This window comes from Myxocyprinus asiaticus, chromosome 12, assembly GCF_019703515.2.
Source record: "Myxocyprinus asiaticus isolate MX2 ecotype Aquarium Trade chromosome 12, UBuf_Myxa_2, whole genome shotgun sequence".
NCBI classification, from domain to species: domain Eukaryota; kingdom Metazoa; phylum Chordata; class Actinopteri; order Cypriniformes; family Catostomidae; genus Myxocyprinus; species Myxocyprinus asiaticus.
This window is the reverse complement of record NC_059355.1, coordinates 42,084,815-42,112,763: the sequence shown is the minus strand read 5'-3', so window position 1 is coordinate 42,112,763 and position 27,949 is coordinate 42,084,815. Positions and strand designations below refer to the sequence as shown.

Sequence of the window (27,949 nt, the reverse complement as noted above, 5' to 3'; positions counted from 1 at the left end):
TAGCTGATGCATTAGTGACTTCAATCCAGTGCGTCAAGTGTACCTAAATAGGTGACTAAAAGCTTTATTTCTCTCTCACACACACACAAGGGAATATAATTATTTCTGAAGCATTTCCGACAGAGTACATAATACTTATTCAGATCTTTAGTCATCATAGGAAAGATTTGGTAGGAGAATAGTCTTGCATAAATTAAGAGTCCTGAGAGTTAGGGGGGGAAAGTTGAAGGTTTAAAGGTTGTAGGCCTGTCGGATGTTAAGAGTGTCCCTCATCATCAAGTCTCGGAGCCTCCACAATGCATCTGCCATCGTGGTGTGAGCCCCTTTGCTCTTTAGCCAGTGAGCAGGGAGGCGGCTCTCCTGTTCCCTGGTGAGTTGACAGTCTTTCCTTTGTGCTGAAGGGAAGAAAATCAGAGGATACAAACTTTTCAAGTTCTTGCTGCATCCTGTGTATCACAGCCTTACTGAGATAATGGAAGCTAGTCTTTCCCAACACATGCCATGCTAAAGTGTTCAGACCCCTAACGAATTCTCTCATTTTTCTGAATTACAAATCTTACACTGAAATTTGTGCAATTTTTATGAAAATATGCCAGATTATGGAGGTTCAATATTCAGTACCGGAGTTGCAGAAACCCAAATGTTCATGCGTATTAAAAAAAAAAAAAAAAAAATAGTACTTGCTTGGTATTTAAAGTTTAATAAAGAGAATGGATAAACAACTCTCTAAACAGGCAAATCATTTTTACCCTTAAGGCTCTGGTCCCACTTGCTAATGGTGGAAGATTCAGCACTAAGGCCCTCTATATACTTCAGATAAGCCTCTGAATGCAGCAAACGCTGGGGTTTTGGAGGCGGGGCAACAAAAATAGGCGGGGTCGGCTGTTGCTGAGCTGGTTGACCAAGCTGACCTTGACCTGGATATGGGGGCGGAGCCTGTTGACCTGGCCCATAACCACCCATCTGGAAGGATAAAGAGATCATGACAAGTTAGAATATTTTAATGATACTGTATAATGCAATGCTGCATGAATATGATTCTTCACCTGCATGCCATAATGGTTTCCAGGAGCAGGACTTCCTGCCATACCGTTGATTCCTGGGCCCATCACACCTGTAAAGGAAAGACAGACTGACGTAAACAAATTTCTGTACAACTTCTGATGCAATTTTTGACAGTAATGTACACCGATCAGCTACAACATTAAAACCACCTGCCTAATATTGTTGGTCCTCTCGTGTCGCCAAAACGGCGCCAGCCCGCATCTCAGAATAGCATTCTAAGATGCTATTATTCTCACCACAATTGTACAGAGCGGTTATCTGAGTTCCCGTAGTCGAACCAGTCTGGCCATTCTCTGTTGACCTCTCTCATCAACAAGGCATTTCCGGGGGTCCTGGGTAGCTCACTAACGCTGGCTACCACCCCTGGAGTTCGTTAGTTCGAATCCCAGGGCTTGCTGAGTGACTCCAGCCAGGTCTCCTAAGCAACCAAAATTGGCCCGGTTGCTAGGGAGGGTAGGGTCACACAGGGTAACCTCCTCATGATCGCTATAATGTGGTTCGCTCTCGGTGGGGCACATGGTGAACTGTGCGTAGATGCCGCGGTGGATGGCGTGGGCCTCCACAAGCGCTGTCTCCGTGGTAACGCGCTCAACGAGCCACGTGATAAGATGCGCGGGTTGACGGTCTCAGACGCGGAGGCAGCTGAGATTCGTTCTCCGCCACCTGGATCGAGGCGAGTCACTACGCCACCACGGGGACTTAGAGCAAAATTGGGAATTGGACATTCCAAACTGGGAGAAAAAGGGGAGAAAATCCCCAAAAAACAAGGCATTTATGTCAATAGAACTGCCCCTCACTGGATGTTTTTTTGTTTTTGGCAGCATCTGGAGTAAATTCTAGAGACTGTTGTGTGTGAAAATCCCAGGAGATCAGCAGTTACCAGCCCATCTGGCACCAACAATCATCCATGCAATTATCTAATCAGCCAATCGTGTGGCAGCAGTGCAGTGCATAAAATCATGCAGATAAGGGTCAGTTACTTCAGTTAATGTTCACATCAACCATCATAATAGGGAAAAAATGTGGACCATGATTGTTGTTGCCAGATGGGCTGGTTTGAGTATATATGTAACTGCCGATCTCCTGGGATTTTCATGCACAACAGTCTCTAGAATTTACTCCAAATTGTGCCAAAAACAAAAAATATACAGTATGGGGCAGTTCTGTGGACGGAAATGCCTTGATGATGAGAGAGGTCAACAGAGAATGGCCAGACTGGTTCAAACTGACAAAGTCTATGATAACTCCAATAATTACTCTGTACAATTGTGGTGAGAAGTATAGCGTCACAGAATGCTATTCTGAGATGCAGGTTGGCGCTGTTTTGGCAGCACGAGGGGGACCTACACAATATTAGGCAGGTGGTTTTAATGTTGTGGCTGATTGATGTATATTTGAGTAATTCATGTGAGCTGACAGGATATATAAATGACAACAGTTTCGTTTTTTTTACATTTTCCCCCAAGCATATTGTGTTTGTGTAAAACAAAGATTGAGTTGAGAACGTAACAAATCTTGCGTCCAGAAAAAAATGTGCGAGGAAAGACATTGAGAAAATCAAGTTTTATGTGAATATTCCCACCCTATAAAATAGATGCATCTAATATTATACAATGCATGCAGATTTACAAATGAATTCTTAAATACAGTGAATAATTGTAGGGCTGGGCGATATAGCTCAAAGCTATCTTTATATTTTTGATTGTCATTATTGTCAAGTAGATTCAAAAGGTTTAAAGAAATACAGTAAAAATCAATGTTTTCCCACATTGTTTTTGTTCAATTATAATTTGAATGTATAAGTTTTCTTTTTATTTAAATGTCCAATATAACAATACATACTAGCATTAAACAGAAACTTTTACCTACATACTGTATTTAAAGCATATAAAATGCCTGGCCAGGACTTCTGTGAATATTTTTGGGTGATGGCACATAAAAAAAATTGAATCTGTGTTTTAAACCAAAGTTTCACAACCTTTTTTGCCACAAGTACCCCCACAGCATAATCAGTAAGTCTCAAGTATCCCTAAATCGACAAATCCAAAAATGTGTAATAAAAGCAATATATATATATATATATATATATATATATACACACACACACACACACACACACAAGTTAGTTCCGGTCCACAAATCTGACTGGAAGAGAGACACAAGTACTGATGATCTCACACGAACAGCACCCCGATGCTTCACTGTGTGTATCACTCCGCTTGTGTTCGTGCCGTTCTAATGACATTTCTGAATTACTAACAAAGGCTTGGACGCATCATTTGGTTTGAACTAGCAACGGCAGATTCTGATCCGTCGCCTAAGAAAGTAGTTCCATGCACAAATGCGTTTATAACTGTACTCAGTTTCCAAAATTGTAAAAATGTATTTGTTCATTGAACTGTTGTATATAAGCAATATCACACTCGCAATCGTGCTATATGGCCCTAAATCAGCACTGCTGTGATTACCTATGGCACTCGGCCTGCGGACGAATCAGCAGATGTTGGGCCATAATCGCACTCTTGCTCGTGTTACATTATATATATATATATATATATATATATATATATATATATATATATATATATATATATATATACACACACACACAGTTGTGCTCAAAAGTTTGCATACCCTGGCAGAAATTGTGAAATTTTGGCATTGATTTTGAAAATATGACTAATCATGCAATAAAAACTGTCTTTTATATAAGGATAGTGATCATATGAAGCCATTTATTATCACAGTTGTTTGGCTCCTTTTTAAATCATAATGATAACAGAAATCACCCAAATGGCCCTGATCAAAAGTTTACATACCAATGAATGTTTGGCCTTGTTACAGACACACAAGGTGACACACACAGGTTTAAATGGCAATTAAAGATTAATTTCCCACACCTGTGGCTTTTTAAATTGCAATTAGTGCCTGTGTATAAACAGTCAATGAGTTTGTTAGCTCTCACATGGATGCACTGAGCAGGCTAGATACTGAGCCATGGGGAGCAGAAAAGAACTGTCAAAAGACCTGCATAAGGTAATGGAACTTTATAAATATGGAAAAGGATATAAAAAGATATAAAAGCCTTGAAAATGCCAGTCAGTACTGTTCAATCACTTTTTAAGAAGTGGAAAATTCGGGACCTCTTGATACCAAGCCAAGGTCAGGTAGACCAAGAAAGATTTCAGCCACCACTGCCAGAAGAATTGTTTGGGATACAAAGAAAAACCCACAGGTAACCTCAGGAGAAATACAGGCTGCTCTGGAAAAAGACGGTGTGGTTGTTTCAAGGAGCACAATACGTCGAAACATGAACAAAAATGAGCTGCATGGATGAGTTGCCAGAAAGAAGCCTTTACTGCGCCAATGCCACAAAAAAGCCCGGTTGCAAAATGCCCAACAACACCTTGACATGCCTCACAGCTTCTGGCACACTATAATTTGGAGTGACGAGACCAAAATAGAGCTTCATGGTCACAACCATAAGCGCTATGTTTGGAGAGGGGTCAACAAGGCCTATAGTGAAAAGAATACCATCCCCACTCTGAAGCATGGTGGTGGCTCACTGATGGGGGGGGGTGAGCTCTAAAGGCACAGAGAATCTTGTGAAAATTGATGGCAAGATGAATGCAGCATGTTATCATAAAATACCGGCAGACAATTTGCATTCTTCTGCATGAAAGCTGTGCATGGGACACTCTTGGACTTTCCAGCATGACAATGACCCTAAGCACAAGGCCAAGCTGACCCTCCAGTGGTTACAACAGAAAAAGGTGAAGGTTCTGGAGTGGCCAACATAGTCTCCTGACCTTAATATCATCGAGCCACTCTGGGGAGATCTCAAACATGCGGTTTATGCAAGACGACCAAAGACTTTGCATGACCTGGAGGCATTTTGCAAAGACGAATGGGCAGCTATACCACCTGGAAGAATTTGGGGCCTCATAGACAACTATTACAAAAGACTGCACGCTGTCATTGATGCTAAAGAGGGCAATACACAGTATTAAGAACTAAGGGTATGCAGACTTTTGAACAGGGGTCATTTCATTTTTTTTTTCCCATTGTTGCCACGTTTTGTTTTCTGATTGTGCCATTCTGTTATAACCTACAGTTGAATATGAACCCCATAAGAAATGTGTTTTGCCTGCTCACTCATGTTTTCTTTAAAAATGGTACATATATTACCAATTCTCCAAGGGTATGCAAAATTTTGAGCACAACTATATATATATGAACACACAGTTGAAGTCAGAAGTTTACATACACCTTAGCCAAATACATTTAAAGGAATAGTTCACCCCCCCCAAAAACATTTGCTGTTAATTTACTTACCCTCAGGCCATCCAAGATGTATATGCCCTTCTTTCTTCATCAGAACAGGATTTAAGATTTTTAGGAAAGTATACCAGGTTTTTAGCTTCATAAAAGTGAAAATCTGTCTGTTAACAACTGTTGGAAAAATTACCTGTGTCATGCACAAAGTAAATGTCCTAAACGACTTGCCGAAACTATAGTTTGCTAATGTGAAATCTGTGGAGTGATTAAAAAAATGAGTTTTAATGACTTCAACCTAAGTATGTAAACTTCTGACTTCAACTGTAAAGTATATATATGTTAGGCCTACATTTTTATTGTTTAATTGCATGATTTGTACTATTTACGAGTATTTACGTTGACATGTAGAACAAGTGTTAAAGTGGTACTGTCTCTTTAACACTACCGGTTGAGCGCATATTAACGAGTGTGAAGTTGCAAGGCTTCTTTGTTAGAATTGAATCAGTAATTGACTGTAAAGAACAGAAAATATTTTAAAAGAGACATTATGAATGACAAATGGACTTCCTTGATCTCACATTTGAACATAGATTAAACGGAACGAGTCAAACCAAACTTTCACCCTCAACACCCAGTGATCTTAAAGTGAACGTCGCATATTAAAAGATCGATCATCAGATTTTAAGAACAGATATCGAGATTAATCACAATATTCATCTGAACAATCAGGAAATCTTTACCTAGCCCTAATCCCTATTATTCTCATTTTAAGTCATACACTGTGTTTTATAGGTTAAAGCAAAATCCAATTATTTTCCCATACCCCCAGGAACCTGCTAAGTACTCCTGGCTGGGAATCACTGTTTAAAACCATTTCAATGAAACCGTGAATAAGTTTAATAGAACTGATTCATGGAAATGAATCAAGCTTACCGACTGTCAGCATTTTTGCTACTAAAGTTGAATAAATCTGAGTTGCTATTAAAATATCTTAATGCACTCACACTCATGAGGCGCGAAACTGGCCTACTGTTTAGGAAACTTGCTTTCCAAATAAAAAGCAATATTCACAATGTAATTTCATATAGTCAATAAATACGTGTCTACCCAGCCCAATCTGTCGCCCAGCCCTACTTGTATGTATAATCAATTTGGGACTGGACACAATTTCGAATTAAGAAAAAAAAAAAAAATGAATCCTTTGTATTGTTGAACAAATTGGATTGGAGCTTGTCAGAAGATCTTCATCTTAAATCTTTTTGTTGGGGTTTCTGATTAATCGGGGTGCTTCTTACCCAGAGGGGGCATACCAGGGTACCCGGCCATGCCTGGTGGAAGGTAGTGCTGAGGCGGCAGCTGGGGCACCCCCATGTGATGAGGTGGCGTGCCACCCATGCCCACCATGCCCTCAGGACACTGCATAGGCATGTAGGGCGGGCCATAATTTCCCATCATGCCTTGGGTGAGGAGATAGCAAAAAAGATCCATGCATTGATGACATGCAGCTGTCTAATAAGTCATGCACTACAAAATAACAGTCATTATGGAAAGTCAGTGCGAACTTTACAAGAGTAAAGATTTAAATGGGGTTAATCCAGGCATGTGGAGCACAAAATATGATGATAATAATAGTGCTTCTACATATTTTAAGTGATTGTTCACCCAAAAATGTACATTCTGTCATTTACTCACTTTCATGTTGTTCCAAACCCTGACTTTATTCTGAAGAGCACAAAAGGAAATGCAAGGTGGAATGTAAGCCTCATTCACCATTAACTTGAACTGTGCGAGAAGATGCATTAAAAGTAAAAGCTGACTGAGGCTAACATTCTGCCTAACATCCTCTTTTGTGTTCCATGGAGAGGAAAAAAAGTCATACGAGTTTGGAAGAACATGTGGGTGAGAAAATGAAGAAGAATTTTCACCTTGGGGTGAACTAAATAAAAAGTTAATAAAAAGGCTGGTCATGCAAGTGTAAAAAGAATGTGACAATATTCAGTAACATTAAAAAAAAAAAAAAAAATGTAGGTTTGCATACAAATAAAAGTCATTCACTGAAATTGTGTAAAACAGCACAAATGGGGCACTCTTTAGGAATGGGAAGGGCTGTGACATGACTGGTGAACGTTGATGAGTAGAGGTTTAGATGGTTGGAATAGGTGAGAATTGTCAGAGGGTGCCCAGACGCTGCATTTGGGGGGGGGGGGGGTTTGGCGTTACCTGGCACAGGTGGCATGGCCTGGTTTAGCATCCCCATAGCGCTTGGGGGATGTACCACCCCCATCATTGTGGCGACTGGGGTACCTGCTCTTGGGGAAGCCTGCTGCTGTTGCTGCTGCTGCTGAAGGACTCTCTCCCGTTCTTGATGCTCCACCAGTTTCGCCGCTCGTTCTATAAATTCACAGAAAACTGTATTAGAGGTGTCAAGCAATATTATGTAAAAGAGAATCAATCTGCCAACTGGGCTGGATGGTATGATGGTATTATATATTGCATGATTGTAGAAATATGTCAACCTGTAGAGATTTATACCACTTTTAACAAATGAGGGGCTGTTCAGACTAAACACATTCTCGCATTAAAAAAGCTAGACGCAGCGCAACGAATAGGACAGAACTCAGGTGCCTGAGTTTTTTAAAAGTTGAAGCTCTTTTAAACTTGACATGGTGTCCTGGGCAAAATGCTGAAAAATCTGCAAGCAGCGATACAGCAGTCAAAGACGTCTGTCTAGCACATTACATTAAAAAACAATTGAAAAACAGCACAGATGGACATAACACATCTGGTGTGAATAATTCCTAGGATATATTTGCGCAGCTATTAGTGGGCAGGACTGCTTTAAAAAAAAAATTACATGTGAGAGCACTGAACTAATATGGGGTAATGTAAAAATACTGAGAATGACGTGTCCCAATGAGGAAACACTTGTTATCGAGGGATGTAATGCGAAAGGGAATTTAGTTGTTGGCGGTTGCAGAGCAACGTAGAAACCAGTTGCATTAGTGTGGAATTCAACTGATGTGCAGTCAGAGGTATGCGTATATCGGCTGTTTTAAATTAAGGTTTGAATGTGGTTAATCCAATCAGAATTATGAGTCAAACAATCTGTTTTATGATATTAGTTTTATTGTTTTGAGTCTTTTAGTCTTAAAGGGACAGTTTACCAAAAATGAAATATATTTCAATTACTCACCCTCATGCCATCTCAGATGTGTATGACTTTCTTCTGCAGAACACAAATTATGATTTTCAGAAGAATATTTCAGCTCTGTTGGTCCATACAATGCAAGTGAATGGTAGCCAAAACTTTGATGCCCCAAAAAAAGCACATAAAGGCGTTATATAAGTAATCCATACAACTCCAGTGTTTTAATCCATACTTTCAGAAGTGTTATGATAGGTGTGGATGAGAAACAGATCAATATTTAAGTCCTTTTTTGCTTGAAATACTTCTCCTTAACCAGTAGTGCTTCTGAAGATATTGATTTAACAACTGGAGTCTTATGGATTACTTTTATGCTGACTTGTGATTTTCGGAGCTTCAAAATTTTGGCACCCATTTACTTGCATTGTATGAACGAAAAGAGAAATTTAAAAAATCTTCATTTGAGTTAAGCAGATGAAAAAGTCATACACATCTGGGGTGGCATAAGGGTGAGTAAATGAGAGAGAATTTCCCTTTTTGGGTGAACTATACCTTTAAGTGATACATAAGTTGTGTTTGTACTGATGCCAGACTTACTCATTTGCATCTTAGAAATTCAAAATATATATTTTTTTTACCACATGATAAATAAAATACATACCGTTTTTAAAATGTGTTGAATTTCAGCAAAAATAACAATATTGTGATTTATATGGTTATTGTGATACAAATTTAAGTACAGTGATTTACAATTTTGGTCATACGGTCCACGACTAATTGTCTTATTGTAACCTTGTGCAACCTCTCTGGATTGATTGAGAACTTACCTTCATATTCTGCTTTCTTAGTAGCTTCCAGGTTCCTCCATTCAGTGCCCACCAGACGGCTCAGCTCTCCAAAAGAGAAATCAGGGTGACGGGCCTTTATAATGGCTCTCACTTCACTGCTGAACAGGATGTAGCCACTCATGTTGATCTTACGCTTGGCTCCTTCCTTCTTGGACAAACCCTTTATCTTTGGCATGGACTGTCCATAGCAAACATGGGTGTAAAGAATACTGAGTGTTATGGAGAGATAAAATTGAGCCTGATCAGCTAAAAATAACATTTAAACAAGTTCTGAATAAAGGTAAATTGTGTATTGTCTTATTTTCTGATCACAATGTATGACAATATACACAATATAAATAAACATTAAATAATGTTTATTTTGTTCCATGCTTGAAACAATCTGTCTTGTCCTCAACGCAAAAATATTTTGTCTCCAAAATTTCAGGGTCAATGGTCATTCTGAGCAATAACTGATCTCTTGAGAATTTGGAGTACCTGTGGGGGGGTATAAGGCATATCCATGTCACTTGTTGTGGAAGCCTGACTTGGTGGCATTGGTGTCACTGGTGCTTCATCATCATCTTCCTCCATGTCATCCATATCTTCATCCAGGTCCTCCATGTCTGCAAACTTGGCCTCTAGTTCCTCAATCTTCTTATCCAACAGAGGAGATGGTTCCTTCTGGGGCACAATGGGTTTTCTGAAAACAAGCACAGACCAGTCAGTGGCTGAACCAATTAATGATTTAGTATAGGTTCAAAGGCTTGGTTTGAAGTCTAGTACACCAACTACAGCATTGTTCACAACAGGAATAAAACACAAACAAAATACACCTGAGGGACTTGCATAAAACCCCCTACTTTCAACAAATGCATCAACAACATCTCAAGAAAATGAAATAGAAGAGCTCTTTCCTTTAAAGTCAACATGAAATGGCATTCACATAAACCCACACTTCAGAGAGAAACCAAATCTATCGTTATTTGCGATTAATGCCGTGACCTTATTATATTCACCAGACTTTAATTACCATATTAACTTTATTATGAAAGCCTATGAAGACAAACTGATGAATTATGCACAATACGACCTGGTACATGCACTAAGAAAGTAAATAGGGTCCATTTTGATTTCATGTTGACTAACACAACAATATAAAGCAATCACACAAATGCCACAATACAAGTCCGAATATTTAACTGAAAGATAGGGAAGTGAAACCTAAAGTAGTAGATCTCATCATCAACCACTTTGGCTGAGAGGGAGAAACGTTTAGAGCATTTAAACTTCTTTATTTGCTTTTCGCTCTCAATGTAGCGACTCTCAAACAGGAGCACATCTTCCTCTGCGCACTCAGTTGGTCTGCAGGACAGGAAATCCTTGAAAGATGAGACCACACATTTCCCTGTGAAAAACAGAAAGAAAGACTTAAAACTTGGGGAATGGAGTCAAACTGGGTCCCCTTTATTATCAAATACAAGTTGGGGAACTGAATAGAGGACTAGAAGAATTAAAAAGAAAATGATCGAGCACTTAAAGGGATAGCTCACCCAAAAATGAAAATTCTCTCATTTACTCACCCTCATGATATCCTAGGTGTGTATGACTTCCTTTCTTCACCAGAACACATTTGAAGAAAAATAGCTCAGTAGGTCCTTAAAATGCAAGTGAACGGTGATTTCTCATTTGAAGCTCCAGAAATCACAGTTAGCATAAATGTCCTCGATAAGACTCCAGAGGTTAATGTCTTCTGCGATACGATCACTTTTGGTGCGAAAAAAGATAATTATTTAAGCACTTTTTAACTATAATCCAATGCTTCCGGTAAGCTTCACGAGAGGGTGGAGTCCAAGCAGTCTCTCGTGTGACGTATTCGCATTGCCATGATACAGACAAAATCTCATGTTCTCCTCTCGGTTGAGACATCCAGGATAAGCACACAAATGCACCATTGTGAGTAAAGAAACAGATAAATACAGATCTAAACCAAAACCAACGAAGCTTCTGTGTACAACTTTCTTCCACTCAGTTGTAAACAGTGCTGCTCTTTCATGTGTGTCGCATGTGCCTCAGTTCTCGCGTTTCAAATGCAATCGCGATTAAGTCACACACGCATACCGCTGCTGAATGGAAGCGATGATTTAGAGTTTCAAAAGTACTTACATATTGATCTTTTTCTAACCAAAAGCTATCGTGTTGTTTTAGAAAACATACAACTGGACTCGATGATGCTTATGCTGACTATGTGATTTTTGGAGCTTCAAAGTTGAATCACCATCCACATGCATTTTAAGGACCTATGAGTCAAGATATTTTTCTATTTTTCTTCAAATGTGTTCTGGTGAAGAAAGTCATACGCACCTAGGATATCATGAGGGTGAGTTAATGATGAAAGAATTTTCATTTTTGGGTGAACTATCCCTTTAAGCTGTGTAAATTTTATTTGAGAGTTTGATCAGCTTAACAATCTATTTGCAAGTTTGGATGGATGGATGAATGGATAAGATAAATCACTTAGGGCTCCATACCTGAGATACAGGTCATAGAACAGGTCTCCTCAAGGCTACTGAGGAAAACTTCACGCTTGTAGAACATCTTTGTTGGCTCATGTTCCGTCTCTTCAGGGTGGATAAAGATGGGTCCGAAGAAAAACCCTGCTCCGTCCCGGACCCACATCTTCTCAATCCTGTCCATATCAACCACAACAACTCAGTCTATCACTGTAACCTCTCAATGTATAACATTCATAATGAAAAATATGGGTGCAAAAAAAAAAAAGAAAAAGATTTTACCCACCTGACAACTCGTGGACGCACCTGCCCATGTGAGCGTATGTAGACACAGTCGCCCAATTTAAGCCACATGTCATTGTAGTGAAGCTGTTCATAGTACTGGCATCCTGGCTCCCCATTGGCTACCTCCACCGGAACGTCTTCTCGCTCCTGTGGACAGTAAGTGTGAGAGACTTTTTTGTGAGAGAGTTAAAGAAAATTTGAGCTAGATAAGAGGCATCCACAACTAATCAATCACATTCTTCTTACTTTCTCAATGAAACCATCATCTCTATCAGGAAGGTCAGACTTGTCTTGATCACGTTTTGCAGCACTGACAAACATGGAGGCGACTCTGACTACAGGTAACGGAATTTCCCGAGGGACAAATTTGACTGTGCTTGCTGGCATGGACCAGATCTTAATCTTCTTGAAGGTTTTGGTTCTGGCCGTGTAGCGAGATTCACAGACATAGACGTCTTCGGGTCTGAAGCCTTCTGGTTGCAATTTAAAAAAGTCCTAAAAACAACAATTACAGATTCTAGTGACTTAATTGTAACATACTGAAAAGTTTTTGAGTAACATCTTATAAAACAAGAATAAGATTCTAAGACTCATTTTGTGAAACTCTACGTCATTCTTTTATTTATTAATTGATCTAGCTAAAACATACCAAGACAACAGTGGCTTATGGTTCTCACCTTTACAAACAAGACAACACATTTCCCCAAGATTTTGCTTAAAGGTACACGGTTAGAGTAGTCACTCTTGAACACCTCCTTCTCCAGGAACTTGCGTGTGGCCAGATGGAACGTTTCCCCTGGACGATAAAACCAGCTGCCATACATCCACTGTTCACCTGGTTGAATTTAAAGAAACATGCAGTTGACAGCATATGGAGGCAATCATGAAAAAAAGTAAGAAATGGAAAGTGATAGCGTCGAAAAGTAAGGATGTGCGCACCAGCTTCGTCCTTCCAGAGTTTCTCAATGCAGACAATGTGAGGTTGCAAATTGGCTTCTGCAGGCTGCACATAAACACAGTCTCCTACACTGTAGGTGTTGTTCTCAAAGCTGCAGTCCGATGACCACTGGCTTCCCACAGGACCCTCTACTTTGTCCTCTTCTGGAAGAGCTATCAACCATGCAAGCAACGTATACATTAGAATACATTATTACTGGAGGAATTCTATCAGCGAGGCATTCTAGGATGTTTCACACGTTTTAAAAACAATAGAAGAACAAGCAAAGACAAACATAACACAGAAATGTCAAGAACAAACCTTTACTGTCCTCCTCTCTTTTCAGCTGGTCTTCCTCAATTTCCTGGGGCAGCTTCTCTCGCTTCTCTTGGTCTACGTCCGCATGCAGATGTTTGGATGTGTAGCTCAATGCTGGTGTCAGCAAGATCTCACCGTTTTTGCACAGCTCGTCGCGGATCTTTACAAAGAAGTGCTGCAGCTCCACTGAATCCTCAAAGATCTCAGAATCAGTCCTGAAAACACAGTAGTATGTGTGCTCAGATTTTCATGTTGACCCTCTCTGGCTTTACTGTTAATTCAGTTTAAATTTAACATGAAATTACTTTCACCACCAATTCAGCATCTATAATGTGACATATTTCCAAGTGAAACAGATTGTTTGAAGAGGCCATGACTCTATTTTATCCATCGGGTATTAACTGAATCATAAAAAAGGGGCAATCCATTCCAGAACTGAGACAGACTTGAATGCGATTTTGCTAAAACAGTACCAAAATAGCAATTTGGCTATTGGTTAATATTGTCCAATAGACCACGCTACCTAAATGACGTCAGTAGGAAAGGAAAATCGTTTGAGAAATGGAGAAAGCTTTGATGAAAAATGATGAAGACATTTTTTCTTTGGAATAAAGTGCACTGATGAATCATCCACAATAAGACAAGAAACATGCCCAAAGTAAAGAGATTTTCTGGGGGGTGACCCAGGTCAAACTCAAGCCTGGATGCCCATGACTCAACAGCTGCTATATGTCCTGAGCTTGCACACACTTCAATGCTTACCTGTAGAGGCGTCTAGCTTTCTCCAACATCTCAAACACATGCTCCTGGAACACATCCAGTCTACGATAGTGCCCACGCTCCACATTATTGCGAATAGTCTCTAAACTGAGGGGTGGGTCTTCTGGGTTAGCTGGGTCCACGGCTGGGACTTCCGCCAAAGAGTCACTGTAGCAGCGCCCCTCGTCATCCTGGTGTCCCATCATTGAAACAAAGAGATTACGGATGAGCTCACGCACAAGTGGGGCAACTGACACACCACGTAAACCACCTTCAACCCCTTCCTCTTCATCCTCCAGTCGACGACGGGCTTCCAAAAAAGCTCGATGGAGAAGCAGTGCGTCACGGTAAATTAGAGACTCGGGCTCGTTATAGGTGCAGGCGTTGTTGAACATAAGGATGAAATCTTCTGCTAGCGAGTCCACGTCTTGGTAGCGCCCCAGTATCATGTAGCTACGAATGCGCTCCATGTCGATGGGCCGCTTTATGGCGGCATAATAGTCAGGCAGCTCAGAACGTGATGGCAGACGCAGGAAAACTGCACTGAGACGTCGGCCGCGGTTGTCTGTAAAGTTACGCACGGCTTCGTAGAGATCAGTAAGCTTCTGTTGAAGTGGTGTGGTCTGGGGGCGTGCCTTTTTAGGGGAGACTGCAACTCCGCTACGTCCTTTGGGGAGTAATTATGAAAAGTTAGTGTGATCTAAAGTGAAAAGATATGAAAGTGTCAGTATTTTAATAAGCCAAAGAACATACGAAGCTTAAGTTTAGGAGAGCCCATGTCGTCATCCTCTGGGGCAGAGCCGAGCTCCTTCTGTTTATCCTTTACAATCTTTTCTAAGATGTTTGCATCATTGTAAACCTGCAGGAAAAATAAAAACAACAACAAACATAAATTTCAAATTAGGAAACTACAAAGACTAGCATCATATAAAGGAATAGTTCAGTATTTTTACACCCTCATGTTGTTCCAAACCCGACTCACTTTCTTTTGTGGAACATAAAATGAAATCTTTCGCAAAGTTTCTGTTTTCAATACAATGAAAGTGAATTCCGTTGACCTCCAAAAGTGAAATAAAATAAAAAGCACCATAAAAGTAGTCCATACAAATTGTGTCTCATCGTATGCTTTCAGAATACTTGGAATACAGCACAAAAGTCAGCACTGGACAGCATTCATCCCCATTCATTTTTATCGTATGGAAAAGAACAGCTCAGAGATTCAGCTAAAGCTCTCATTAGGTGTTCCACTGAAGAAAGAGGGTGAGTAAATAATGACAGATTCTTTAAATTTTCTGATTGAACATTTAGTTCTATATTCCTTTAACCCCTCTCGAAGTCTCATTCTTATCACAGAAAGTCCTGTCAGGATGCCCACCTGAGAGCCCTCCTCATTATAGTGGCGGGCATTGCGAAACATAAGCTTCATGTCATCCATAAGTGCATCCTCATTATTATAACGCTCGGTGCGGATATTATTCTCAATGGTACGCAGGTCCATGGGCTCTTGGATGACCTGGTAATAGTCTGGATAGTCCTTCTTAGAGGGTTTGACCATAAACAGGTCACAAAGGCGTCGTCCTGAGCCTGCCTCTTGTGCCTCGGTCACTGCAGCATACAGCATCTTCATTCTGTTCTTCTTGGTGTTCTTCTTATGGCTGTAAGGACCACATGAAGAGAGTGGACAGGGAAGAATGTTGAAGAGAATTTTCAATACTGATTGCAATGTGATATTCATAGAAAAATGCATGTAAATAAAATTGTCATCTAAATCACCTTTTCCTTTTACCACTTCCAACATCAGAGACTACGGCCGAGATGTCTCCATCATCATCTCGAACCTCTTTTTTCTTTAGCTAGAATATAAAATAACAAAATTAAATAACCCTCTATATCCAATTTCATCTAAATAAAAGGTGCTAGTACATTTATGCAGTCTATTTCATCACAGAAGACTACATCTTTCCCAAACACTTTAAAGGGATAGTTCACACAAAAAAGAACATTCTCTAACCATTTACTCACCCTCATGTCATCCCAGATGTGTGTGATTTATTTCAGCAGAACACACTGATTTTTAAACGAATCTCAGCTCTGTAGGTCCTGATCAGAAAGGAAACAGAAGTTATCCATAAGTATCCAGTGGATAAATCTACATCTTCAGAAGCAATATAATAGTTGTGGGTGAGAAACAGAACAATATTTAAGTCCTTTTTTACTCTAAATCTCCACTTTCACATCTGAAAGTCACATGTGGTGCCTGTTTAGTTTCACTTTCACATCTAAAAGTGAAAGTTAAAGTGGAGATTTAGAGTAACAAAGGACTTAAATATGGTTCTGTTTCTCACCCACAGCTATTATTTTGCTTCTGAGGACATGGATTTAAACACTGGAGTCATATGGATTACTTTTATATTTGCTTTATGTGATTTTTGGAGCTACAAATGTCTGATCACCATTCACTTGCATTGTATGGACCTACAGAGCTGAGATATTTTTCTAAATATCTTTGTGTTCTGCTGTAGAAAGAAAGTCATACAAATCTGGGATGGCATGAGGGTGAGTAAACAGGATAATTTTCATTTTTTGGTGAACTATGCCTTTAACATATAAAGCTCTGTTCAAAAACACAGTGAGTCTCCTACCTAGACAGTATTTAAAGACATTATAAATGCAACTCCTAATATGAAGGCTACACCACAAGGTAGGCAGCAAAAATATGCTGACTTCTAAGATCCCTCTCATGTATCCTTTGCATAGAAAGCAATCCCAGAATGCACTGTGACAAGCTTGGTGAAAACAATTCAGATGAGTCAAGAGAAATGCAGATTAAATATATTAAATTTTATAATGAAAACTCAAAACGACTAATTTTGACTGTTATATATATATACCAGTATATACACTAGTGGCCAAAAGTTTGGAATAATGTACAGATTTTGCTGTTTCTTAAGGAAATTGGTACTTTAATTCACCAAAGTGGCATTCAACTAATCACAATGTATTGTCAGGACATTACTGATGTAAAAACAGCACCATCACTATTTGAAAAAGTCAATTTTTTATTAAATCCATTTCCAGCAGCCATCACTCCAACACCTTATCCTTGAGTAATCATGCTAAATTGCTAATTTGGTACTAGAAAATCACTTGCCATTATATCAAACACAGCTGAAAGCTATTTGGTTCATTAAATGAAGCTTAACATTGTCTTTGTGTTTGTTTTTGAGTTTCCACAGTATGCAATAGACTGAAATGTCTTAAGGCCAATATTAGGACAAAAATGGCAAAAAAAGAAACAGCTTTCTCTAGAAACTCGTCAGTCAATCGTTGTATTAAGGAATGAAGGCTATACAATACTTGAAATTGCCAAAAAACTGAAGATTTCATATAAACGTGTACACTACAGTCTTCAAAGACAAAGGACAACTGGCTCTAACAAGAACAGAAAGAGATGTGGAAGTCCAGATGTACAACTAAACAAGAGGATAAGTACATCAGAGTCTCCAGTTTGAGAAATAGATGCCTCACATGTCCTCAGCTGACAGCTTCATTGAATTCTACCCACTCAACACCAGTTTCATGAACAACAGTAAAGAGAAGACTCAGGGTGCAGGCCTTATGGGAAGAATTGCAAAGAAAAAGTCACTTTTGAAACAGAAAAACAAAAAGGTTAGAGTGGGCAAAGAAACACAGACATTGGACAACATATAATTGGAAAAGAGTGTTATGGATCTTAACCCCATTGAGCGTTTGTGGGATCAGCTAGACTGTAAGGTGCGTGAGAAGTGCCCGACAAGACAGCCACATCTATGGCAAGTGCTACAGGAAGCGTGGGGTGAAATGCCACCTGAGTATCTGGACAAACTGACACCTAGAATGCCATGGATCTGCAAAACTGTCATTGCTGCACGTGGATGATTTTTTGATGAGAACCCTTTGAAGTAGTTTAATTTTTTTATTTTTTTTAAAAATTGTAATAGTAATTTTTCATGTTATTAATGTCCTGACTGTACATTGTGATCAGTTGAATGCAACTTTGGTGAATAAAAGTACCAAATTCTTTCCATAAGAGCAAAATCTGTACATTATTCCAAACATCTGGCAGCCAGTGTATGTGTGTTTTAATGCTTATTAGAGCATTGTTGTTAGTTTAGCAACAAGCCAACACAAACTCTTTTGGAATCAATTGTAAGTCAAGCTAAATAACAAGGTTTTGGAACAAAGTCTTAGTTGTCAAAGCGGACTAACCGGCATTATCTGCTGTAGCCTTTGAGCGCGTTTGTATATGGTGGAGTTGGCCATGTTGTAGCGTTTAGCATTCTCAAACATGAGTGTAAGATCAGCCTCAATCTGATCGACTCCATCATACTCCCCGCTCTTCATTTTATCCCTGTATGGCAAAAAAGATGGAGAAAATGTGTAAGAATCAACAGTTTACCTTTATCAAGAATTGAATCAAATTTAAAAACATCTGGTAGCGTCCAAAAGCCTGAAACCAAACATCTGGGATGCAAAATCTAATTTAAACTGGGAAATATACAAAGTTTGGGGATTTTGAAAAATGTAAAACCATTTTAATGAATAAATATTTGACATGCTGCACTATTTCTATGTAACTAATTCAAATAAATTAATTTGCTTGCTACCATTGTACATAAAGAGTATATAATGCTATGTCTGGATTCCATTGAGCACCAGGCACTGCATAAACTTATGTTGTCCATGACAGCTTGAGTGCATGCTTTCATTGAAGTAAAATAATACGTTCAGAAAATAAATTCTGAAATTGTTTTCTGAAATGAATATGTATCAATTCCGTTGTTACGCTGATACTATCATTTTAAATGATTATAATTATTATTATTATAAATTAGACAAAATTCAAAATAGGAGTATTTTCACTAATGTCTCAGACAATGGACCCCACTGTGTATCAGAAGGCGATGTGGGGTATCCACTAGGGATGTGCGAGACTGGTCGACTAAACGGTTCGGATGCTGCTAATCGACACTGGAGTTACTAGTCGGTTAATATTTCCCCCCATTAAACTGATCAATTTTTACACATTTACGTTTGGCTTTATATTTTTACAGAGGCTGCACTTAAATGACTGTCATATTAATGTTACATATTTTAAATAGAATTAATAATACAAATATTATTTAAAAAGAGGATTTCTGGAGCAGATACAGAGTTTAATTTTCACCGCAGGAAAATGTCCTCTCCGGTGAGAGCAAACTCAGCAAAGTAGTTATGAAATCACTTCGGTGGTGCGGGAATCGGCTTTCCAAATGTTTAAAAGTCCCTAAGGCTGTTTTCACATTTGAGTCTTCTTTACATCTGTGCATTTTTGTACGTAATTTTTCCGCTGAGCGGGCTTTTTCAAGCGCAGGATAGACGCCTCAGGTGAGTCAAGTCCCGTCTTTCACCAGACCATGTCGACGTGTTAATTTTACTCATCAAAAAATTTATGCTTTTGAGTAAGTAGCCTATAACTGTTTTAGACTAGGTATGACATTTTTTAATCTGCTGATTAAGAAAGCTATTTTCAACGAGGTGCCGACTGCTTAACGGGTTAAACTATCTTTGATTCTGTGTGCACGTCATGTTTAGAATACATTAGGATTATTGTAGGCTACATCACAGGCCTATTTTTTTTCTATCCTATAGCGACTTTTTTTTTTTTTTTTACATCGTAACTGTTATTGGTTAACGTTCTTTACCGAACAGCTGTCATATTAGATCAATGGCTGACTGCACATCGTGAAATACACGCAACTTTTCAGCGCATTTTTTTCTCTCTCATAGATTTGGCTTAGGGGTTAGGGTTAGCCCTAACCCTTACCCTAGTATCCACACACCTTATCTGTTGTAGGCAGATGGGGTTTTTGATCTGCTGGTAGTAGTCTGGGTATTCCCTTCGTGAGGGCAGCTGAAGGAACGGTTCAGCAAGAAGCTGCCCCTGAACACTTCGTGCCCCACGCACTGCCTGGTACAGCTGGAAGATTGGGTCGTTAGAACTGAGACCACAATCGGACTCAATCTCTCCAGAGTCATATCGCACAGAGCCTGAGAAAGAGATGGACAGACAAAGGCACAAAGAAGAATCCTTCAGAATATTCAGTTGTAGGTTTTTCATGGATAAGAAGACTTGGTGGACTCAAATACACAGCTAGAAAGTACTCCGAGGGTGATGATTTACTAATTTGGCATATTAAGCCGACAAAGTGTTAGGTAAGGTAAATGATGCTCTACTGAGGAAAGGTAACCCAGATTTTTGCATGTTACACCAAATTTAGCCTTAATCGTCATTGTGGGTTTACTGATTTGCATGTAAATCCTTAAAATGGGTTCTACAATGAGCTTTTGATAGTTATATGCATTTTGCTGTACATGTAAACTCTAACAATGGACATCAAATAGGAGACTGTGGATATATAGCTGAAAACAGGGAGTTTGTACATGTAAACTCTAACAATAGACATCAAATGGGGGACTGTGGATATATACCTGAAAGCAGGGAGTCTTCATCACTTTCAGACCCTGCCTGAAGGGCCATGGTGATGGCAGACAGACGGTCCCCCTGAGCAGACCTCCGGTTTCTGACACACACATATTCATATATGTGTTGTGATTATTTTCAAAGATGCCTCTTAAATGGAGCTGTTCAGCTAGTAGTCCAAAAACGCAGAAGAGAATGAGCATTTTCGAGCCATGGGTTCCCTCGAGATTTTCATATGGGTTTTTTATAATTGCAGTTTTGGATTTATGAGTAAAATAAGGTCTGTTGCAAACATTACTTGAAGATACGTGGAGGTTTTCTACACCATAAATTACACACATACCTCAAACATGAATTTTGAAGCTGCACTGAGGCGACATAATATTTTTAAAAACACATGGCGGCCTCAAAATTCACGTTTGAGGTATGAAAATGTGTCATTTATGTTGTAGAACAAAACGTCCACGTATCTTCCAGTAATGTTTACCACACACTTTATTTTACTCAAATCTAAAACTGCCATTATAAAAACAATAGAAAAATTCTCTAGGGAACCCATGGAGAATTAGCCTTCCGGGTTTGTCTACAAACTGATGTCACAGCTGAACAGCATTAAACAAACAAAAAAGAAAAAAAGGAAGTACCTGATGCGTAGGCTGGATTTTGTGGGTTCAGCCTGCTCAATCTCTATCTTTCTCTGGGCAAAGACCTTCTTAATTGTGTGTGCATCCTTTAGAAACAACAACAACAACAAAAAGACAATAAATTACTAGGAACATCTTCAAAAAAGAGCTACAGTTTGGTAACAGCTGTTATGTTTCGAATTTTCTCTATGCTGATGTAGCGCTGTTTGGATGGAGTAAAGTTTACATGTGTGGCTTGAACAGCCAGATGCATTTACATGACTGAGTTTTGTCTAGAATGCATCTCAAACCACCTCCGGAGTGATAGGATTTATATACGTCTTGAATCCTTCTTGAAGGGCATTTACACTTGGTCTTTTCACGGATAGCTATCCGATAAGCAAAAACACTAGTCACCAAGTGATGAAACCCCCTATGATGACTTAAATAATGGACATAAAATTACAGGAATTTAAAGTTTAGAAACCTTGAAAACCTGTGATCCTGGCTCATTGTAGGTTTTGGCATTTTTCGCCAAAAGATCAATGTCCTTGGCCATGGCACCGATAGATTTGTAATGTCCAGCCTACAACAAACATAAATGTTCATGTTATCAAAACATACAACATCAGTTGTAAAGATGTTAACAAGAAATATAGTAATATCATATAATATAATAGTAATTATGTAATATACAATTTTAAAAGATTACATTTACAACTGTTTTATAACAGACCAGTATTACATAAACTAATGGCAGATTTATTAAATAACAGTGTCTAATAATCCCATCACAGCTGATTTTTTTTTTTTTTTTTTTAAATCAGCTCCAAAAAAATTTACATTGAGCATTGCAATTGTTGTAGTCCACTATTAAATAATCAAAGTCCCACACACCTGTATCCTCTGAGACACAGTACGTAGATCTATTGGATCTTTTATTACAGCATAGTAGTCTGGATAATGCTGAGAAGGAAAGGAGCGGGCAAAGGAGAAACTAATCAGTCAAAGTAAACAACAATTAACACTTTAAATACCACTAAGAAGGAACCTAAGCATGTTTTGATGAAAGTAATAAACAGGTCTAAAATTATTATCTGCACTAGAGTGGGTGCAAAATGCTGCATATTTGATCCTTACCAGTTTAGAGGGAAGCTTCTGGAAGAGCTCACTAACAAGCCTCCCTGATGAATCAGTGCATGACACAATGGCCTCCAAGAGCTGCTCTAGTATGGCTTTCAGATAACTTGGCGTTATCTGATTAGCAAAGACAAATAGAAAAGAAAATATCGGTCTAGATACACATTAAGAAAGATATACAAACACTTCCACAAAATGTCCAAATGAAATCTGTTGGTTTTCCTTACCTCCTCCTCCATGGAAGCACTAGGGTTCTCTATGTCTTCCCCCTCCTCATCATCATCATCATCTGCCTCCTCTCCTTCCCCTTCCTGGAGCAGTTCATTCTTCATGGACAGGAAGATATTCAAAAGCCTACAGGCTGCTCTATACTCTGCACTGTCAGCCTGTTGAAAGAGATCAAAAAGGTAACCTTACAGTTTCTGAGTTTGTGAATTAGAAAAATGTAATTGTAAAAGCAAACTCACCTGATAGTACATTTTGGCATTGTTAATAAGCAGTTGAAAGTCTGCTGTGAACTGCTCTACATCCTGGTATTCCTCTGCCCTGAGTTTCTGTTGTATCTTCATCATATCTATGGGCTGGCTCACCACCTCATAATAGTCTGGCTGGATCCTAGACAAGAAATTAGGTGTACGGTGTGGGTTTAACGCATGTTGCATACATCATCCTAAATTTGGATTACCGTACTTCATGACATTTAAAACATTATAAATACATTCACCATAAAAAAAATGTATACCAATTCAAAGACAAATAATATATTTGTACCTCCTCTTTGGTACACGAACAAACAGCTCGCAGATCTGTCTGCCCTGGTCGTCCTTATAATCTCTGACAGTGTTGTACAATTCATTGCACACAGCAATCTAGTGATGAAACACATAAGTCAACTAACTGAGAAGATCAGCCCAGTATAAAGCACAGTGACTATACTGTTAATCATTGGGTATCAAGTCCAGTAGTTTGAATATACTAAAGTCACATAGCAGCAGTCTAAATAGTGAGGGCTGACTAAAGTTTGCACAATGCGACTAAAAAAATACCTGTTATTAGCCACTGGCTAGTAAATATTCACATTTCACTCACCAGTGATTGAGTTGTGTAGTGGCGAAGAAAAACGTTAGCACCGTGTTGTGTCTAACGTGCACACACTCTAGGGAAATGGATCTTATTTGGCCACAGTGGGTCCTGAGTTATCGTGGATCGCAGTGATACCATCACTTTAGTTGAGCCATCATATGCAATAGTTACTTTTACATTGCATTTAACGACGTCAACCCTGATTTAGCCTGAACTATTTCCATGGACTTTTTACACAACATTCTGTGGTTTACAGCGTGGCTACAGACCAGTGTAATGCACTCGTTGGATGTCTGTTGGAAGGTAAAAAGTGTTGCAAAACTCGAGAGCATGTATACTTGAATTTGAGAACCTGTACAATAAATATTTGTACACACAAGTCAGTAAACATTATGCAAATAAAGTTTGCTTTGACTTCATGTTCCGAGTAATATGGGTCCAAAGATGAGATCCACACATTCCATTTTCATTCCACAATGTCTCTTTTAATATCCTTTATGTTGTTTAAAGTAAGTTTTTATTCAAAAAGTAAAAAGAAACATTCATTCTATTCACAAATTGCATGGATGAGGTAAAAACACAATAGGGGTCAAATCTAAATCTAAGGGGTAAGAGAGAACTGGCAGCTCCGCGAGTAATAATTTACGGTTGAAAGAGCGCATCGCACGTTAATGGAAGAGGTTGCATGGTTGGTTTTAGAGAGGAGGAAATACCTTTTGAGATCTGCCACTCGCTCAGTCACCGAGACAGGCAGCTGCCAAACGACCAGACATGGCTTAATTAATTTTGACTTGCCCCCCCTTTTCTTTCAAAAAAGCACAAATCTGGGTTACAGTGAGACACTAACTATGGAAGTGAATAGGGGTCAATTTTTGAAATTTAAAATACTTTAAGTATAGCGACAAGACAAAACATTTTTGTAAATATAATATTTAGTGTGATAAAATCACAACCTTTTCTGTGAAGTTATAGCCAATTTTACAACTTCGCTGCCACGATTCTGTAATGTCAACAAACCCTAAAATGACTGTAAAAATTACAATTTAAACAACTTTATAGCTCAAAAAATAAATGATTTTTGACAGAAGAATTAATGTAAGTCCTTTTCTAAAATGATAAGCTTCACTTCTCTGCTTTCAAACCCACCAAAAATTGGCCCCATTCACTTCAATTGTAAGTGCCTCAATGCAACCTCGATTTTTGCGGGGTTTTTTTTTTTAAGAAAAGGAGGGACGAGATAAAAAAACATTAATTTTTGTGGTAATCAATATTACGCAACAAATGCTGTCGATTGAGCTTGTATTGAACCCGGAATATTTCTTTAACATATGTACAGGTTGCGCATCATTGAAAATAATGATAGCACTCATTATGTTCATAAATAAGGGGGAAGTGGGTTTTTTTCTCTTCGTTTTATTAAGCCTTTTTGTTCTTCCGGTTAAAAAATGAAAGTTGAAGCAATGTCACAAAAATTAGGTATATGCGTAAACTCTGACTTATGACTGGTAAACGCAAGCAGCAAGCATGTTTGTTGGCCAGTCGCTGTCGCGCTCCAAACACGAAGCAGCTGTCCTGTTCAGGCAGCGCTCATACTCCTACGCGTCTTCTCGCCGTGAGTCCGATCATAAACAGGATAACGTGGCGGCTTGTTCAAAAACAGAAGTGAATGATGAAAACTGTAAACAACATCAAGTGAAAGTTCCCAGCATTTACACCTACATGGTTTTCCGGTGTTACGTCATCATGACGATGGAGTTTAAATACTGGATAACTTTACACAGACAAGTTTAGTACGCAATTTTTTCACACTAGAGTCATATTAGCACGCATTATGCTTAAGTATTGTGGCTATACTTTTGAAAAACAGTGTTTATTTCATGTTTGTTTGTTTTTTGGGGATTTTCTCCCCAATTTGGCATGCCCAATTCCCAATGCACTCTAAGTCCTCGTGGTGGCTTAGTGACTCGCCTCAATCCAGGTGGCGGAGGCGTCTGAGACAGTCAATCCGCACATTTTATCACATGGCTTGTTAATCCCGTTACTGTGGAGATGTAGCGCGTGTGGAGGCTCACACTATTCACGCACAACTAACAACACGCCCCACCGAGAGCGAGAACCACATTATAGCGACCACTAGGAGGTTAACCCAACATGACTCTACCCACCCTAGCAACCGGGCCAACTGGTTGCTTAGGAAGCCTGACTGGAGTCACTCAGCACGCCCTGGATTCGAAATTGCGACTCCAGGTGTGGTAGTCAGCGTCTTAGCTTGTTGAGCTACCCGGGCCCCAATGTGTATTTCATGTTTTATTAATTGGACCCATTTACTTTCATTGTGTCTTATTATGTGCATTTTTTTTTTCTTTAGATAAAGAGGGATGTCTAAAATAATTTCTGTGGTAATCAACAGTATGCCACAAATACTGTCAATAGAATTTAACTTGTGTTAAACCTGAAACACTCCTTGTAAGAATAAATATATATGAATTAATGTTAAGTCTCAATTTTGAACAAAACATCGACATTTTTCATGATTTGCAAACTGTATAATCAACTTCACACATTTGTCCCATGTCATATATACAGCAAAGTGTATACCCTTTTGCTTGCATTGTTTGGACCAAAAGAGCTGGGAAATTCTTCTAAAAATCTTAATTTGTGTTCTGCAGAAGAAAGAAAGTCATACACATCTAGGATGGCATGAGGGTGAGTAAATGATAAGATAATTTTAAGTTTTGGGAGAACTATCCTTTTAAATTTTGTACACAATAGTTTGAGTTATTGACACTTAAAATAAGGTCAGTGAATTTATGTGTGTGTGCGTGTGTGAAGATGCACCTTCCCGGTTTGCTCAATATCCTTTTTAGTTGCGTTACGCTTACATATCATCTAAAGTCTGGCGAGTAAAAACAAAAAATTACAAGCCAATGGCGATTCTTTCTCCAACGTGTCCGTAGAGGATTGTGCAGGCCTACTTGATCAACAGAAGGGGCAGTGGAAGCTCTCCTCCTTTTCCATCCACTGACTGGGGTGGACGAGGTGGCATCATCAAAGTCTCCTCTGGCACTGTTGGAAGGAGAAGTGGCCCGTCTTCTTTTGGAGCCCATTGAAATGGTACCTGTTGATGGTCCAAACACAAACATGCTACATTTGAGACAATACTTCATTAAAACAATGTTTATGATGTCAAAATCAAAGCTAAGGTGGACTACAGCTACGGAGAGTACCTTTAAGTCCCTCTCGGAGAAGACTGCAATTCATTTCTCATTACAACAAAAGGATTTTGTCTAACGTCTCCACAACCGAGCAGCTTTTCAGGGTACACAGTTGTGTCTGCCGTTTATAAACTATGAATGCGGCTTACAGGCTACTCAAGTTGTGTGCCACTCAAGTTATGAGCCACTGATTATAAACAAACCACCGCTGACACGTTTATGGGACACAAAGAAAAGTTTTGGGCACTAATTAAATATTCACCACATTAATGTTTTTGTTTAGTTTTTTAACGGCTTGTGGAAAACCAGTTGCTGTTTTCCGGCAAACAGCATACAAACTGTGATGCTCTGGATTGTAAACTACCGTTGAACGTATGGATAGCACATTAGCCGTGCTGCTAATCTTCCGGTAAACAAACCGTAGACAGCCAATCCACGTGCCGTGTTTCAGTCAAACAAAAGAGCGGTTTTGCTAGGGCTCTTCACTCCTTCACTTCTATATAAAGCACAGTTCGGTTGCTTATATTAATCTCACTGAAATTACAAACGTATTCGGGAACAAACCATTCTATAAATACGCTCACTTACCCGTGTTACAGAATCGTGAATTTGTTAGAGTACTGAAGAATTATCCCTCTCAGTATCGACAGAGCAGCAACTGTTAGCCAGCAGGCAGAGCTGAATGGCTAACAAACAAAGCTCCTCCTCCTCCATTATACGACACAGGAAGTACATTTAAAGAAGCCCCTCCTCGCTTCCCAAAAATAGAATCTTTTCTCACTTCTCTCGTCTTCTTATGTGTGAATACGTAAATAGTAGTTAAATTTTTTGATTAATAATTTTTAAAATAGATTGTGTTTTGTGAGTTAAAATTGGCATTGTTTACATGTGCAACCGTTTTAACCGTCAGAGACCCAGCCTCGCAGAATTGCAACGTTTGTTCGAAGCGATTTAAAGGAATAGTTCACCCAAAAATGAAAATTCCCTCATCGTTTACTCACCCTCATGCCATCCCAGATGTGTATGACTTTCTTTCTTCTGCAGAACACACATTATGATTTTTAGAAGAATAGTTCAGCTCTGAAGGTCCTCACAATGCGAGTGGGTGCCAAACTTTTGACGCACCAAAAAGCACATAAAGGCATCATACAAGTAATCTGTATGACTCCAGTGTTTTAATCCATATTTTCAGAAGTGAGGATAGGTGTGGGTGAGAAACAGTTCAATATTTAAGTATTTTTTGTTTGAAATTCTTCTCC

The 27,949-nt window shown here is 39.1% G+C and overlaps 1 protein-coding gene across 5 annotated transcripts; it reads right to left on the bottom strand.

The window, feature by feature from the left end:
* Positions 1-33: 33 nt before the first annotated feature.
* Positions 34-27,395, bottom strand: LOC127449418 (protein polybromo-1-like). Of its 5 annotated transcripts, XM_051712825.1 has the most exons (30): positions 27,279-27,395; positions 26,397-26,593; positions 23,164-23,261; positions 22,860-23,007; positions 22,620-22,778; positions 22,393-22,509; positions 22,150-22,218; positions 21,740-21,838; positions 21,274-21,359; positions 20,638-20,729; positions 19,989-20,196; positions 18,376-18,517; positions 15,901-15,980; positions 15,503-15,782; positions 14,881-14,986; positions 14,131-14,794; positions 13,372-13,583; positions 13,053-13,223; positions 12,791-12,948; positions 12,360-12,608; positions 12,115-12,260; positions 11,847-12,004; positions 10,540-10,723; positions 9,814-10,018; positions 9,316-9,514; positions 7,564-7,734; positions 6,639-6,800; positions 1,047-1,114; positions 750-963; positions 34-395 (listed from the first exon to the last, which is right to left on the bottom strand). In XM_051712825.1, exons 2-30 carry the CDS (start codon positions 26,580-26,582, stop codon positions 232-234), a joined length of 4,995 nt encoding a protein of 1,664 aa, XP_051568785.1. In that variant the 5' UTR covers positions 26,583-26,593; positions 27,279-27,395; the 3' UTR covers positions 34-231. The 5 variants fall into 5 exon arrangements, with proteins under 5 accessions (XP_051568785.1, XP_051568784.1, XP_051568787.1 ...); XM_051712824.1 differs by lacking the exon at positions 27,279-27,395 and having other exon boundaries at positions 26,397-26,619; XM_051712827.1 differs by lacking the exon at positions 27,279-27,395 and having other exon boundaries at positions 7,648-7,734; positions 26,397-26,619.
* Between the last annotated feature and the right edge of the window lie 554 nt (positions 27,396-27,949).